This window comes from Bacillus rossius, chromosome 1 (genome assembly GCF_032445375.1).
Source record: "Bacillus rossius redtenbacheri isolate Brsri chromosome 1, Brsri_v3, whole genome shotgun sequence".
Classification (NCBI taxonomy): domain Eukaryota; kingdom Metazoa; phylum Arthropoda; class Insecta; order Phasmatodea; family Bacillidae; genus Bacillus; species Bacillus rossius.
Genome location: NC_086330.1, coordinates 370,262,115 through 370,278,735, shown reverse-complemented (window position 1 = coordinate 370,278,735; position 16,621 = coordinate 370,262,115). Strand labels below are relative to the sequence as shown.

Here is a 16,621-nt window from a genome sequence, read left to right as displayed (position 1 = left end):
GATTTCTTCTAATCTGACACGATCCTAGTCACGGACATTTTAATTAAGGCCAGTGGCCGCGGTAACTTTGACGCCGTCCCCGCTACCTCCGATTATATAGACGTGATTTTGTTAGGTTCGTGTTCTCAGGGAAGGTTCGGCCTTGTGGCTAGAGGTAGGGGTCAATGCAGTAGGGCCCCCCGAGCTGTTGAGGCCACTCGGGACGCCTGAATAATAACACAAAACCTCTTCAGATAGTTCGTGAATTTAATACAGCACAGCCCAATACATGGTGCTGCCCGTTCTGGCCGTAACGGTTTGCCCGACGCGACTAGTCACACGCGCAGCTCACTTCCTCAGTGGCGGCTCACGATTCTTATGCGCGTGAGGGGCAGACTCGTATACGTGACGCGAAAGTTACAAAAGACACTGACATGGCACACGATATTTTGAAGCACAATACACTACACTAATACCTAGCTCTGGATAAACTGGGCTAGCAACACGTAGGCCCATGTCTCCGGCGACTCTACGTGGTGACTAGGTGTGTCCCAGGGACTGAATCGTTATTAAGTTTGGTGGCGCACTGCCGTACGACGGTGATACATAAGCCCTGACATGACGAATTACACTTAGGCGAACAACTATTCCACTAACACATTACACTTGATAAACTGGGCTAGCAACACGTAGGCCCGTGTCTCCGGCGACTCTACGTGGTGACTAGGTGTGTCCCAGGGACTGAATCGTTATTAAGTTGGATGGCACATGTTGCCTGCTGGCTGCCCCGTGCGGGCCAAAACTAAGTAGCCTGAAGGCTAGGTTGGGCGTGAAGCGCCGACGTACAAACACATACTCTCCCCACAGTACTTACGTATGACGTAAAACACTCATCTCGGAGCACTGATTGAATTAAGTTAAGTACCTCATGGTAAATTTAGGCCGACCGCGGAACTGTACAAAAGGTTGAAAAGAAATTACACTATGGAAAACTACATGTCGGTGAATGCAAAGGTTGAAGGTTCCGCGTTGCGCGCAGGCTGCCGGCCTGGTTGAGCTCTCGAAGGACACTGCAGGTGTCGCCGCGCACGACCCCCCTCCCCCGCCAGCCCTCCCGCGGAAACGTGTGAATTTCGCGGGAAACTGAACCGGCCAGGTTCGGGACAAATCGCACATTGAAACATGATTTTGCAAAGACTTAATTATTAATTAATAAAAAATAATGTTTAATAAAATCCTGTGGAAAAACATAATTATAACAATTTGTTGTAGTGCGGCGGAAGGATATGCCACACCCGGCCGGATCCTTGCGCCGGTGTAGCACTCGTTGTATGGCGTTCGCCTCGTTGCACGAACTGCACTTTGCTGCGCGCACGGGCGCGTTCGGTGCACACGCTTTTGCGAGACGTTGATGAGGCATAGAGGTCTATGCGACAGAGGAGCATTGGCGGTCGGCGTCAACTTTTAATAAGGTTTGTTGTCTATTGGGGTCACGCCCGGGACGCTCGCCTGACTCAATCCGGCTGGGCAAGGGGCGCGCTCCGAAAACGGGATACGGTACTGGCGGTGCGGAGCACGGGCTTAAAGGCCATGGTCGGTACGACGTCAGTGGTATGATCTATGCCCAACTTCGCCCTATGTAATAATCATTTAATAAACACAAAAAAAATTATCTGGAATATTATTACGTTTAATACTAAAATTAAAATTTAAATCAAACAAAATTGAAGCATATCCAATGATATCTGTAATAAGGTTGTTTACACTTATAAATCAAAAGTAAAACAAAATATTAACTAACTGTAAAATTATGTTGGGCACAGCAGATACAAGAGTTCAATTAATTTGAAATAAAAATAAAATTTACTAGCTCAAAATTAGTCAGTTCACATGAAAATCAAAACTCAAGACCTCTGAGTGAAGCAGTGCATACTATTAAATCGTGCCATAAATGTATGAAACTGGAGGCTTTTAAAATATTTAAAGACATTTTATGTCCCAAAGCAGCAGATTGTCACCGACACGATTTGTGCTATGACTCGCGGTATAGCGACAGTTCAGAATTTTACACAGCCTATAGTCATACCTGAAGTTCCGCTGATTGCTGGTTTTCAGCTAAGGCCCCAGTTAAACAAATGTTAACAGCTTCGTCAAAGGTCGGCGTGTAATTGCTCACCAATTTGGTGACTTAGCGTTGCGAGAAACTATTTAAAACACTGTGTCGGCATGGCCCAACGCGACAGCACACACAAGCCAAAATATAGCACACACAGTAGCTTTCTTCTTCTCTCTTACAAAATTATAGCGTCACTTACAACAATGTCTCAAAATGACAGTTCAAAAGATCCGCCTATCACGTATTTTTAAAAGACAAAATTTTAGTTACCAACATAGAGAAATGATTCAATGGTCTTAGCAATATCCAAAACAAACTTTAGAAGTTATTAAACACGAAAGATATATAAATTTGACATAAATATAAATACTGATTTAAACGTAAACAAACACTGAAAAATATAAATAGTTCTATTAATCCTTGATAGTATAACTTGGTCCCCACCCCACCAGTACTATCACCACTAGCGGATAGCACCCACCAACCATCCCACAAGAAACCAAAACAATATTCAATACCTAAGTAGCTATCAGTACCATATGTTGCTTGACTTTAATTCTCCTCTGAATTTCCTAATATAATTCATCCTGCCAAATGTGTATCCTTATTGAAAATTACACTATTGTGATAAATTGAGTAGTTATGAGAATAAAACCCTGACGCCAACCATTAGTGCTCCTCGAATCCGTACAGACCACTATGGCGCATCGCCGCCTCGCCCCGAGCGTGTGCGACGTGAACGCACCTGGGTGCAGGGTGGTGCAACGCCTCGAACATAAGCTGCCCTGCCTAATCACATGTCGCCCGCGCGAAAGTCGACTACGGGGGTACTGTTAGGTGACCTGGTTACCTGGACTTTGAAATTAACATTCAGCACTCTTAAAAACAATATTAATTGAGTAATGGCTATGTTGAAATATTATTTGTAATTCAGGACTTTAGCGCGATCAGGCGGGGTGCATGGCCCGGGATTACTTTTGCACACGACACGTTTTCGCGGGAGCGAGGCTGGGGAGTCGTGCGGACGTCACAGCCATCGCCAGTAAATCACCGCCCTCCAAGGAGACTAGTCGCGAGTCGCCCGCGGAGCCTCTCGACCTCCGCCCTTGCCATCTCTACCGGAATTTAAACAATGTTTGGAGATAAGTACTGCAAGTTTGAATCCCCATTCCATTTTTGAATGACATGCAATGTACAAAAATTTTTTTTTAATCATGCTAATAAAATACGTAAAAATTATAAATGTACTTTAACTCCAGCAAAAGTGTTGCATCTATATTTTGAAAAAATGTTAGGTAGTAATTTCCTGAGGCTTTTTAATATCACTCCCAAATATAATGTACATATTGTTATTAAAATTTAAGATTGTAATCTTCACATAACTTGTTGATAACAAGTGTTCCAAAAAGATTTTAACCAAAACCGGGCAATCCATTTCTTACCCAGGATTTTAACCCAGTTCCAACACCCTTGCATGTAAGTTTCAGCTCCAGTTAATTGCAACATAGACGTTGAGTACAGATAATGTAACAAATTAAAATTTCTAATTGTCAACTTACATTTGACAATATTCACATTAATTGAAAACATTATTGAAATGACTAGACATAATTTATTTAAAATCAGCCAAGTTGTACAAACAAGTAGATGATCTAAGCACATATATTCCTTAGAAAAAATTTGCTAAAAACCAAAAGCATTTTTCAAGAGTTATTCTGAAGCAAATACTGTACCATTGTGAAAGTATGAGCGCGCGCGCGCGCAGAACCTGAAAACATACAAGATTCTGAGTGAACGGCTATATCCACAGATTAGCAAGTGTCTTTTTGATGTTTGATCCTTAATGCACCTTTCATGTGCTTACATTACCTTTCTAGTATTATCAGGAGAGAAATATCCTTTGACAACGAACATTGTACCAAATCACATGTCAAACCGTAAAATCACTTGACTTTTTTTTTCCTTCTGTCGTATAGTACATAAGGTATTAAAGACTTAACCATTAGAGGCTACATGCATTAGGAATAGAACCTAAAAAAAATTATTTAGATTTTGGATGTTTAGTTTTTTCACAATGATGAGTTCATTTTATTGCGGAGTACTTCTGTGCTGGCCGGGCACTTCTAGCCTACTCACCATCCTACAAGTGACGTCAAACTTCTTCAGCCAATGAATGTCTAGTGAGCATGAATGGCTTACCTTATATGCTCTTAACTGCCTTGACTTCCAGCAGTCTTCATCAGCTACGGTCCGGCACGTTAGCGTTGTTTCTTGGGGAGCCCTGACCATTGTATCACTGATTCAATCATTCTGGTACATATTATTCGCCGCTTTCAATTTCCACTGCCGCGTTACATCGCTGTCACGTACGTTCTTGAATACGGAACTGGCCAACTGCAGAGAACAGATCCCTACTTAATTAAGTCGCATAAATGCCTGTCAGCATCAAACATAACTTCTCTTCAGCCCTTTAAAGTAGGATTCACATCTCATGCAGCAGAGCCCAATCCTCGGTTTACCTCCAATCAAAACTATCTTTTTTGTAATGCGAATGCTGAAGGTCTAATTCTATTGTTTTGCCTTTTCAAGCGTCTCTCTGTAATTTGCCCGCGCAAATTCTGTAACTGTACAAAACATATGTGATTAAAACCACATCTTCTTTAATATGCATTTTAGTAGTTTGCAAACAAATATGTATAGGATGGAATTCGCCCTCTATGCTGTTTAAGGAGCGTGTACTTGTATTAATTGACTCGTTCGGCAACATCCTGCAGCTTAGGGTCTAGTGGACCACACTGGGGCAGACAACCCAAGCAACCACACGTGGTTAGTTTGCAAGCTAGCCTGGTGCCCTCCTGGTTAGATTTAAACCAACCAGCACCAGTCATCCTTCTAGCCTACCCCGGGTTTCAGCCACAAAACTGCAGATGACGGCATAAGTTAGTAAATTTTTATATCAAATCAATATTTGTTGTATTCTATAATTAACAGGCCTTATAAATAAATCTATGTTCTTATGTAATCTTTTTGTAAGTGTAATGTACTTATTTATCATGTAATGAGGGCCATAACATAATTATTTTTTCCATTAGTTGATGATATAAAATTAATTTTTTATAGGCATTCCACTTTATTACACCAATAGTATTTTTTTTAGGAGGCCTAAACTTTAAATACTAATTAAATAACTTTTTTAATATGCCACATTTTTAAAATGAAAACAAAAAATAGAAAATAATTTTTCCTTGCCCTATACAGTTTTATAAATCAATACAAATTTCTAATTCCATTACAGATTGTCCTGAAAATTTGTGATTGTGAATTTTTAATAGCTACGAAAATACTAGCAACTATTGCACTGTCTTAAAGACAGATCCTTCTTGCCTTTTTTTTGTATAATTTAAAAAAGTAATTATTAACAAATTAGTATAATTGTAACTTCTTGCATAGTTAAGGAATTACTGTACATATGAAGCAAAATCCCAACATATTCGGCATAAACAGTCGTGAAACTAGGCAAAGTAAAATACTACTACTTCACCATCTGATTAACCTGCAATGGTTTTTGCTTGGATTATACTTACCTGAATCTACAAACAGACAAAACATAGTAAAAGAGTAATTTCAAGTTTTAAAAAAACTTAAGGATACTGGTATTTCAACACAAGCTAAACTTCAAGTCAAATTCATAGGCATGAACACGAAGCTGGCCTTCAGAAAGACGTACATGTGGTTCGAGTGCAGAAGCTATGGCCAGCTATCGGTGCTCTCGCGGAGCTGAGACAGGACTAGCAGGCGGGTAATGGACTGTATACTGGTCTAAACAAGAACACAAATCCACAGTAGTCTTTAATATGAAATTACAAAAGTGCGGGTGCGGTAGAGGAGAGATCACTTGGCCGCAGAGAAGCTGCGCAGGAGGAAGGCCACGCCGATGCTCACTGCTCCGACCAGCAGCAGCATCCTGACGACGTCCTCCGCGCGAGTGGCCGGCCGCCGCTCCCCCTCCACAGCCGCTAGGGAGTGGAGGTGCCGCCTGCCACCCACCCCCGGGGGAGGCTGCTTGCCCAGGGACGGCTTCTCGCAGCAGCCCGAGTGGTCGCCAGACTCCTCGCCGGCCACGTCTACACAGAGCGCACCGCACAACTGACAGCAACACTGTCCTCACATCAACGCAAGGCCCAGCCCACACCCCTATGCCCGTCCCGTGTCCAGCTACACTTCACACTGTTCAAGCCGAGACCAAATATGTGCTTCGGCAGAAGTACCGTCTCCGGAGGATAGGTCCTCCACTGAGGAAAACCGATTTTAAACGGTTCTAGAATGCAAGGTCCAAAATCTTCCGAAAATGATTCCCCCCCCCCCCCCCCCCCCCCACCAAACCACTCTCTGGTCATCTGTTAGTTTTCACCTAAACAACAATATTGCAGGCAATGATGGAGTGGTCGATACTGCTGTGTGTCCGACGCTGATACAGTGTGACCTTGCAAGGCTGATACACGTGGCAGGTTGTCCAGGAGAAGGCGAGCCTCCGCTCCCGGCACTTCATGTTTGAGCATAATTGTAACCTCTGTACCGATTACATTACAGATTACAACCCTTCAAACTACCAGATATGCAAGCAGGAACACACATAAGCCACACTGATGTCACATGTCTAGCCGAGAATACATTCGGAGATCCTGGCTGGTGACTGGCAAACAAGCAACACAGTTTTCACAACAGGGTGTCATGTGCCACTTCCCCATAGTCTTTATTACCAAAGGAAGCGACAAAACACTGCAGGATCATGCTGCCTTAATCGCCTTGGTATTCGCAATCATGGTAGCACGGGTCAGGTTCGTGAACTGAGGTGTTCACAAAAGCCTGTGCTAAAATTTTCCTGACTTTCCCTGACCAAAATTTCCAAATTTCCTAAACTACTATTTTTTAAATATTTTGCAATTTTATAAAAGAAATAAAGACAATCCAGCCTCCACCATCTCCCATAGTTGACACAGTTCTCTTTCCACTCTCTTCATTTCAAACAGAACCTCGCATAACCATTTTAAAGTGTGAATACTCTGCACTATAACATCTGGAAGAAAAAAATTCTTTCTGGGAGCTGGCAAACTGGAGCATTACATTTTACCCTTAAATTACAATCACTGAGAATTATCCATGATTTTCCAGGAAATGTACACCTATGGAATTGTACAAGCAGTGTTACCACATACACTAGAGTCCCGTTATAGCGAGGTGTCACGGTTCCGGGTTTTATCCTCGCTATAACCGTGTCCTCGCTATAACCGAATTGGACAAATTTTGGCCCCCAAAAAATAAAAATTAACCGAAAATAGCATAAAAATTTTGTTTAAACCTATATAATTGGAAAATAACAGGTTATATTAACGAAATATTAATTTCTGTGAGCAGATGTGTGAATTCTCTTTAAAACAATACCCCCTAAGTACGGATGCGATCACCGATTGCGTCAAAATAACCAGAATACCCTACCACGCCACGTAAGTATAGCATCTCAGCCCACGGCCGACGCAGCATTGTCCTGCTATCTATCGTCGACGCGGGCTGTATGCTGGCGGCCATGTTGGTTCGGGATGTTGCTAACAGGTGGTGCTAGTGTAGCGCAACGATTTAATTCCATACAAAAAAGCAGGAGTGCGGCTGCGGCAACGCAATAGTCGCTGGAAAACTATACTGTTTTCATTTAAAGAAACCTGTAAACTTTTTTAGAAAATAAATTTGGGATTAAACTCAAACCATCACCACCCCTTTCCCGGACAGATACCCCAACAACTGACCGAAACAAAAGTTACAAGAAAACTGCCCTAGCGATTCGGAAATAAATACGGTAGTGCCTACTAGAGGTGTAAAAGTAATGAAAAAATGTGTACCCGTATGTATTCGTTACTATAACAATTAGTACTCATTACTATTGTTACGTTACTCGTTACTTCTGATACCGCATAACATGCTATGTTATGTTGCCACAACGAATCCAGTCGTATTGCGTACGCGTACAGTATGACGTCGCGTAAATAATAATAAATAGAATATAAACAATTAACAATATTTTATAATTAATAGTTTTTGTTAACCAAGAAACAATTAAATCTCATTAGAGCGGCTTTTTCACATTATCTCTTTTAAGATAACAAAAAAAAACACGTTAAAATAAGCAATTATAAAAACAAAAACATACATATTTCTAATTTGTAAAAAATACTTTCTTACGTTGTTCCTGTTCCAATCTCAAACTTTGTCTACACACGGCACAGATAACTAACGGAAGTTTGATGAAAGAAAGGATGGGATTCAATTTTTAAAGGCACGCACTTAGGTGGCGACTGCACGGCTGAAGAATGTGACAGGCGTCAACGGCAAGATGTCTAGTGGCGAGCGAGAGGGGTGGAGATAAAGCAGACAAATAACAAAAGCGCGCTTCAAGCTATCACGCCGTAAATTCCTCAAAAATACCTCGTTATAGCCGTGTTCTCGCTATTACCGTGCTCGCTATAAGGAGATTCTACTGTATTAAGATATTAACTTTACTTCTCAGTTGTTTCCTCTCACCAAATATTTCCTGGTGGCTGCAGTAGTAGTAGCCGTTGGCATCCTTTGGCTTGTTCATCGACAACAACTGCACACTCCTCACCACTTGCTGCCCAAAATGCATGCTTCTGTCGTCAGAGTACAACGACGGAGTGATTTTCAGTATACCCTGCAGTAAAAAAAAACCTTCATTTATTTGCTAGCCAATACATAAGATTTGCTTTGTCTTGCATGTCACTTGTACAACATAATTATAGTATCATACTACGGGTTATATTTACGCGGTATTAAACTAAACTACTCTTTTACAACATCTAATAAGAGCATCTACTATTCAGGGTGAATTACTTAAATGCAGAATGCACAAACACTGTAATAAATATGACATTTATAAGGCGAGAGACCCCACAAAATGAAATTCAATAGAGTTATGCCAACTTTGTAAATGCATATTTCAACCACACTTTTTTGAACTTACTGCAATATGAGTTGCTCAGTCGTCAAAAGCTTGAAACTGCAACTATGTACGTATTGCAATTCTACTGTCCTGCGCTAGTAAACATATCATCATATTACTGAACCGGTCCTGTTACAACATCCTCGAGCGAGAAGGCAGCAATGGTGGTCGATTTGCAGATACTTAGAAATTATATTTATGAGTGGAGAGTTGGTTAGTTCTCCTATTATTGGGTGAGACTGCTAAGTTGATCCTCACCCTTGGCCTGTGTGTTTTATTTTCTGATGTGAGCCCCACCACTGCACAATTTTTGAGAACATGTGTCAATAAAATTGACACTATCCTGCTGTGATTACAGACACACCTGCGGGTAACAACAAAGACACTGTGGTTGTTATTTGCAGCTTGGAGTGCCTTCATCCTGAAATGTGCGTTCTTACTGGTGGGTGCAGAACAGAGAACAAACAGCGTATGGAAGGGTTAAGTGTTCCGTGAAATCAGGCCAGAGCTCAAGTATGGTATTTGTGGTCCAACGAATTTACAGAGTCCACAGTGGCAGCATCACTCCAGGACAAAACAAGTCGTATTCACGACGGGCTCTCGCAAGTGGGAAAAAACGGCTCACGTTTCCATGAAGCATTAGGTTTGCTCGAGGTGCTCCGATTCTCTCCACCAACTCATTCTGCTGATGCTCAATTCCTATCTCTGCGCCCTTTTCATTCCTGGCGATGAGACGCCAAGCCCTAGTTCATTTGTCCATTTAGGTGATGGACTTATATCTGTCGTTTCAGTATAGTTTAATTCAGCATAAAAACACAAATTTTGCACAACTCCAGCTGTTGTCCTCGATACTGCACCTTTCTCTTCAGCCCAAAGTCCTTGGACAGCTTGAGGATCGTGAGGTGCGGCTGAAAGCTCTTCCTGGACGGCAGCACCAGCCCCGACTCCTCGAAGGACTCTTCCAGCGCCTGTGCCAGCCCGGCGATCCTCAGCAGACTTTCCCCGCCCTCGATGTCTGCGAAGAGCACCTGGAGGGACGGCCACTGCCGTTATCTGAACCATCACCGGTCCTGATGTTGCATTTCACTCTGGTATACTAGCCACACAGGCTGAAGACAGTTAGTGCAGGCCTGTGCGGATACTTACTAGTGTTTTTATGCAAAGCGAATATCATATTGAACTGTTAATATATTTGTGAGAAGTCTAACGGAATTGCAAATATTGTTCTCAGCAAAGCTGTATTACATTTATTTTTCAAAATATTGGATTGAAGTAAAAAAAAAAAATTTACATTTGTACTTTTTGAACTGATTATGTGATTTACCCCTTGGTTCATGTTCCTATTTATAAAATCATTCATAAAAGCACAGAGTGCCTTTATCTTAGTAACCAACTTTATTCAAACAAAACATATACAATACAAAAAAAACTACAGTACATATTTTCATGAGTGAATTTGTAACCAATCCTCTACTGAAAGGATTGACTACACGTGTTGCGTAGCAGGAGAAAACACGAAATATATAAGATATTAAGGCAACAGTCAGAAGTGTTACTATGAGAAGTGTAACTGGCTACAAAAAGACATGAGGCTAAGTAACGATAGTGTAATATATTTTCTTGATATGAAATTTACAATCATCACAGCTGAAGTACAATACAGAAAGAACATACGACATCAGAAAGGTATCTTTATAAGAGATTAATTGCCATCTTTCACTATATATTCAATGCTTAACAAATGAAGGCAAGAGACTAACACCACAATTTTTCCTAGTGATACATCCCACGTATATACATAACCGTAACGCTTCAATATACGTAAGAAATTACGTGTACACTAAATGTCTAATAAATGTGCCTCCTGAAATAACGTAAGGCTATACCAAATTAACGACTGCTTATTACGCCCACAATAAAGCCAACCGCCTCCAAGCAGGATCAATAGTACATAAAATATGTTTACTCGCGAGTAATATGGCAGCTCTACCAGTAAGTTAATTTTCATCAAACGGATTAAAATGTGTAGTAGTGGAAGCCGTACGTCGAACACGCGCAAATGTCACCTATGCTAACACGGAATATTAAATGAATCAAGTAACATGCGCCCAGTGTAACAGCGCCGCACAAGGACCACCACAAGCGACTCATGAATCGCCCTGAACATTAAGCACCATGACTGAGGAAGTAGTTACACTGACTATTACCACTCGGCTGCGGGCAAATCTACGTGAACATAATCTACGAAAACTCCTGACATCGTCACCATAACAATGATAAATTTGCAAAATAATTAAGGCACGTCTTTTAATGCTACGACGCACACTCTTAAAAGAAATGTTTTAAACTTATGTTGGGATTTATCTAATATCTTAAAAGCATTGTGAAACCGTTCCTTTGAGGGAAACCTTAATATACCGAACACCATATCATCATTTAATCGAGTTAGATTTTCGCTTCTTAAGACCCATTTGTCTTCAAAATGCACTGTACACAATGCATTGTTCGGAGACGCAATCCAATTTTTCCAAGACTAAGATCGTTCACTGACATTTTTATGCGACGCGAGACTAAGACCGAAAGTTTAGCAACCACCCAGGGTGAGTAGAGACCATATCTACATCCTATCGACAATAGTAACCGCGCCGAGTGGTCAACCATGCTAACATTTGCTCGTCTCGACGGACAGCCATTCCCCTAATGAGAATGAACTGCGAGGAGGCCACACAGAGAACACCCTTATATACTACTCAAAACACTAGGCCGCTAGGGGCGCTAACATCGCGGCGGCGGGGAAGGAAGGAGAAAAGGAGGGGAGGACCTGGAGAGGGAAGAGGGGGGGATCAAGGGGAAGGAGCGCCGTACCAGGGGCCATGCTGACTAGCGGTGCAAATTTTAGACATCCAACATTTTAAAGCTTTGCAACAACCGTGAAGCTTTACGTCAGAACCAAAACTTCAAATAAAATGAATAGCAAATTTTCTGACTAAGTCAAATTGAATATTAAAAATATGTTCAATTGACTAACTTAGTCGAAGCTTTGCACAGACATAAGTTAGTGTACATTTCTCGATTTTACATTTTCCTGCATTCTATAACTTTTTATCTTATCGTTTAATAAGTACCTAATAAAAAAAATCCAATTTTGAGAACTGAAATTTGCATATTAATGGGAACATTTCAGAATTAGATACCAAACACTAATAGCAATACGTATTAATTAATAAAATGTTGCCCCAATTCTGAACTCTACATGATCAAATGTAACTGCCAGAAGTTGCTCACCTGGTTTTTGAATGTCTTGACTCCGCTGAACATGAGGCAAACTGGAGGGTTGTTGTACAGGTCTCTGTTCACCGAGAGGGACTCCTTCATTACCTCTGCAGCCCTGTACAAGGTGAAGAGGCATTTGCCTTTCATTTTACCAGAGCATCCAACAGATCTGGAATTAAGGTTTACTTCACCCCACTTTGTATGGACAAATGTTTGACTACGGGACCTTTAGGGTCATGGTGAGTTTTTAAACCATTTATATTCACTTCAGTTCTCTTAGTGTTTACACAGGATGGCCACTCTATTGGCCAAATCCAATTCCAGTTTTTTTTTTCCAGGACATTTCTAAAAACATTTGTGTGATTCTTCGCAAAGAGATTTGTGGAGCTATGTTTATGTTTTTTTGGCTACAGATTCGAGTGTGTATCTTTGAGACGTCCACCCGTGCCTTTTGTTTGCTCGTACAACTATCATCTTAATACTAGCCAACACATTTTTACAGCCTGTTAACGTCTTGTTCGTCTTGGAACTGAATTCACAAAATTTCTTCTACAAGAGCTAAATAATTTATTAAAGAATTGTAGCCTGTGTTGCATTTATAAGAAAAACTCAGAACTTTTATGCAACACTTGCAAAGTTAACTGCATAATGAACACTAGAACATTTGCCCTTTTTGTAATACGTAACTTATTGTACCTGAAATTTAACTAACCATTTTAAATTATAACTTATAAGTAATGTAATCATTTTCTCATGCCACAAATTTATTCTGTGATATATACTTTCACACTTAGTGTAATTAACTTATTAATCAACTATCTTTGGCACTTCGCATATAATTTAAGCATAGACACATAATGCTAGTGTTTTTATGGCTAATGCAAGTAAGCTGGTGCACCAGATGGGTAATTTCTGAGATGTCTTCTCATGAACATAGTCATAACTGTGTCATTGAGATTCTTGTGGAGTAGTTAAGTAAATTTGATATTTTGATTAATACATACATGGTATTTTTATTACTTTTCCCTTTTGGGTTTCATCATATTTTGTTCAAACTGCGCTCTAACAGTATTTTCAGGCGGTTGCCTGTGGCTTATTTAGTGATGCCTCGGACTCACCGAGCCACGTGAGCGGGGTCTGGCAGGTGAGCCACGGCCAGAGTGACGTGCAGCGTCGCTGTCGGGATGACGGTGGAGCGCAACTCCGGCTGCGCTGCGACTATCTTCTCCTGCAGGCCGCGCACCGCGCGATGGACCTGCGACACGTCCCCCGCACGTCATTCCTTCGGCACGGGTGTGATCTGCAAGGAGTCTGGCCCTTGCGACATCTCGGACCTCAAACCTTCGGCACTTCTGGTGCGACAAAGTCCAGTTGGCTTGACTTACCTCAGGGTTCGAAACTTGGATTCCAACAAAATAGTTTGGTCGCACGACCATCTTTCGCTTTCCCGATCTGTTTCTATTTTTCTTTCTCTTCTTGTTATTTCGTGTTTGTATGCCTTCGTCCTGTAACAGGTTCAAAATATTCATCATGTAGCCAAAGCTTGCTTTTGAAAGTTCACATAAACGTACTAAATATATTTTAAAATCTTAGCTAACAGCAATTAAGCAAAAAAAAACCAGTATTAATAATTGATTAAATTGCATCACGCCTTGCAAGTATTTAGGAGTCCTGGGTTTGATTACAACTGGAAGTACTGAAGATAGTGTTCCCCTTTAACTACACCTACCAGCGACTATTTTTTTTAACATCCCACTTCTTATTCACCAAAGTTCTAATCAGCTATAATTCAACATGTTGGTCAGCATACCAGAAGAGTTTAAGTGATATTCTTCCAGCTAGCCCATCTCTGTCACATATGAAAAAAAATTTTTTAAAGGAACACAAAGTACAATCATAACATAGGTCTAAGTTTGGTTCACTACATTGCAAAATGTAAATTATGGTGAATATTGGGTATTTGTGTCACCACGAAAATGTCTGGAGTAGCTCTTTCAAAGTAACATAAATTAAGAGCTATGACGTGCAGGCAGCCACTTGTAAACAATTTGAGGTCAATTACAATTTGTGAAAAGCATGTAGTCAGTCTATGTCTTTATTTTGATGTTCAGTCAAGCCAACATGTGACTATCATATGCTTAGCAAGGTCACTCTTTATTCAACAATAATCTTAGGTCAGAAAAAAACCCACACCAGTAATAAGAAGGAATCATGGCAGGAAAAATTAACTAACGAGAAATTGATTTAAAGCTTTAACTGTGAGGCACAATAATTGTCCTTTAACAGCTCCAATAATGCAAAGATAAATTAAAGCAAACACTTGTTCTACTAAACCTTGTAAACATTCTCAATATCAATATGCCACCAATAATCACATGGAGAACAGTTTGTTCTTCTGCATGACCCAGCAGTGGCGAACAAATGGCATAATACAGAGTTGTTTTCAAACTTAAATCTAAACTGGCAAACAAACGTGCTTCCCAATGATAAGGTCTATGCGACTAGTAGTTCCACTGCACGACATGGTAGACGTAACTTGAGCTCAGGCCGTGCCGAGTCGCGGGGAGCTCTCCTCTTGCGCGGCTGCCTGGAGTCCTCGGAGCCGGCCCTCTCGTCCTCCGACACGAGGCCCGCCAGGTGCAGCAGCTCGACTCCCGGCTCACCGTCGCGCTGCGCAGCCCGCGCGTCCTCTGGCACCGCGCAGTCTCGTCTCTCCTCGCCGTCCCTGAGGGGCGACTGGTGTTCCATCACAGGCACGCCTCCTGCCACATGGAGTATAGACAAGTACGTACAATGGTGGCATTTCAACTCAGCTGGCTAGAACCAGTACAACAATTATTAACTATTTATGTAACCAAAAAATTAATCTCTACTAATATTATTATAAATGTGAAAGTGCAGCAACGGAGCAAAGGATCAACATGAAATAGCACATCATAGGAGGTAGGTCATAGATATACAAACAGTGAGTTTGTGTAATTTGTCTATGTCCGCCACACGGTCTTTTCACAATACCGCGATGCGACGCGATCTGGCGACGCGATGTAGCGAAGGCAGCGACGTAAATATATGTCGCCAGCTAGTGCACTTCATAATAGCGCGACGCGATCGCCATGCAACTGGCGAAAAAAACCGAACCAGCCTGCACTCTGCTGGGGATATTTTACAACATTGTTGTAAACAAAAGTTTTGGGCGGTAATATTCAGATTGTTATTATATTTGTACACTGACTGACTGGTAGAAGCATTTTGTACACTGACTGACTGGTAGAAGCATTTTGTACACTGACTGACTGGTAGAAGCATTTAATTATGGATATGAATCGCGAAGCCCATAATATATTTCTAACCAAGCATTATTTTTCTCCGTCTAATTACAATATTTGTTAGGTACTAGAAACATCGTACAAACACGGCTTTTTCTGAACTTCATCATTCAGACGCTCTTCAAAACTCATTTCAATTGAACAAAATCCACGTGTTGTTTACTAACATTACTTAGATGCATTAATACATCGTTTCTTAACTCTTGTTTTCAGTTCTTCTTCTTTACCACAATCTTGTTTCTGATTGGCTGTTATTTCTGACGTCATCAGCGACATCGCCGAAGCGACGAAACAGCCTCGTCGCCAAGTGAGCTGTCGCGCATCGCGGGCGATGTAGTTGTGATTGGCTGGTTTGGTATGACGTCACGTCACATCGCGCCGCGTCGCATCGCGGTATTGTGAAAAGGGCTTTATAAGGTGTGGTGACTTTTTAACCTTTTCCTTGGCGAAACACATCCGCCCAGGGTCTCCAGATTAAGTTTTAAAAATTTCCCCAAAATGATACAGATTCCCCCAAAAACCTTTAACCTACCTTATCTACCCATACCTTTAAAATATTATTTATTATCAGTGTGGTATTATATGTTCAGAGCTGTAAAACGATCGTACTTATCAAGAATCAAAGTATATAAATGAATTTTTTTATATATAAATAAAAAAATATAGTCTAACCAGAAAAATAAAAAAATAATAAAACCGGCTGCCCGTGCGTCACTTTTGATTTTTTTATGATTTTGTTTTTACATTGTTCTATTGATTTACCGCATCACGATGTTTTTTTTTTTATTTTTATGATTAGGCTATAGATATGTTTAAGTTATACAATACATTGACTACCCCATTATATGGTATATTAACTACAGAAATATACAAGAGAGCTAATTTGTGGTTTAAAGCCCGGGCTACATTCGCAATAAC

The 16,621-nt window shown here is 41.0% G+C and overlaps 1 protein-coding gene across 1 annotated transcript; it reads right to left on the bottom strand.

Annotated features, from left to right (window-relative positions):
• Positions 1-5,931: 5,931 nt before the first annotated feature.
• On the bottom strand, positions 5,932-16,395 carry LOC134528440 (A-kinase anchor protein 7-like). Its single transcript, XM_063362052.1, has 8 exons — positions 16,376-16,395; positions 14,915-15,139; positions 13,763-13,884; positions 13,496-13,632; positions 12,390-12,492; positions 9,962-10,132; positions 8,669-8,816; positions 5,932-6,219 (listed from the first exon to the last, which is right to left on the bottom strand). The coding sequence occupies exons 2-8, from the start codon at positions 15,123-15,125 to the stop codon at positions 5,987-5,989; spliced, it is 1,125 nt and encodes a 374-aa protein (XP_063218122.1). The 5' UTR covers positions 15,126-15,139; positions 16,376-16,395; the 3' UTR covers positions 5,932-5,986.
• Positions 16,396-16,621: the final 226 nt, after the last annotated feature.

Bases quoted from the DNA above. Each gene is read 5' to 3' on its own strand.
- LOC134528440 (XM_063362052.1), bottom strand. From the start codon at position 15,125: ATGGAACACCAGTCGCCCCTCAGGGACGGCGAGGAGAGACGAGACTGC. The intron at 13,885-14,914 runs AGTTACGTCTAC...TGAACCTGTTAC, and splicing joins CTCGGCACGGCCTGAGCTCA to AGGACGAAGGCATACAAACA. The intron at 13,633-13,762 runs GTAAGTCAAGCC...GACGTGTCGCAG, and splicing joins TCCAAGTTTCGAACCCTGAG to GTCCATCGCGCGGTGCGCGG.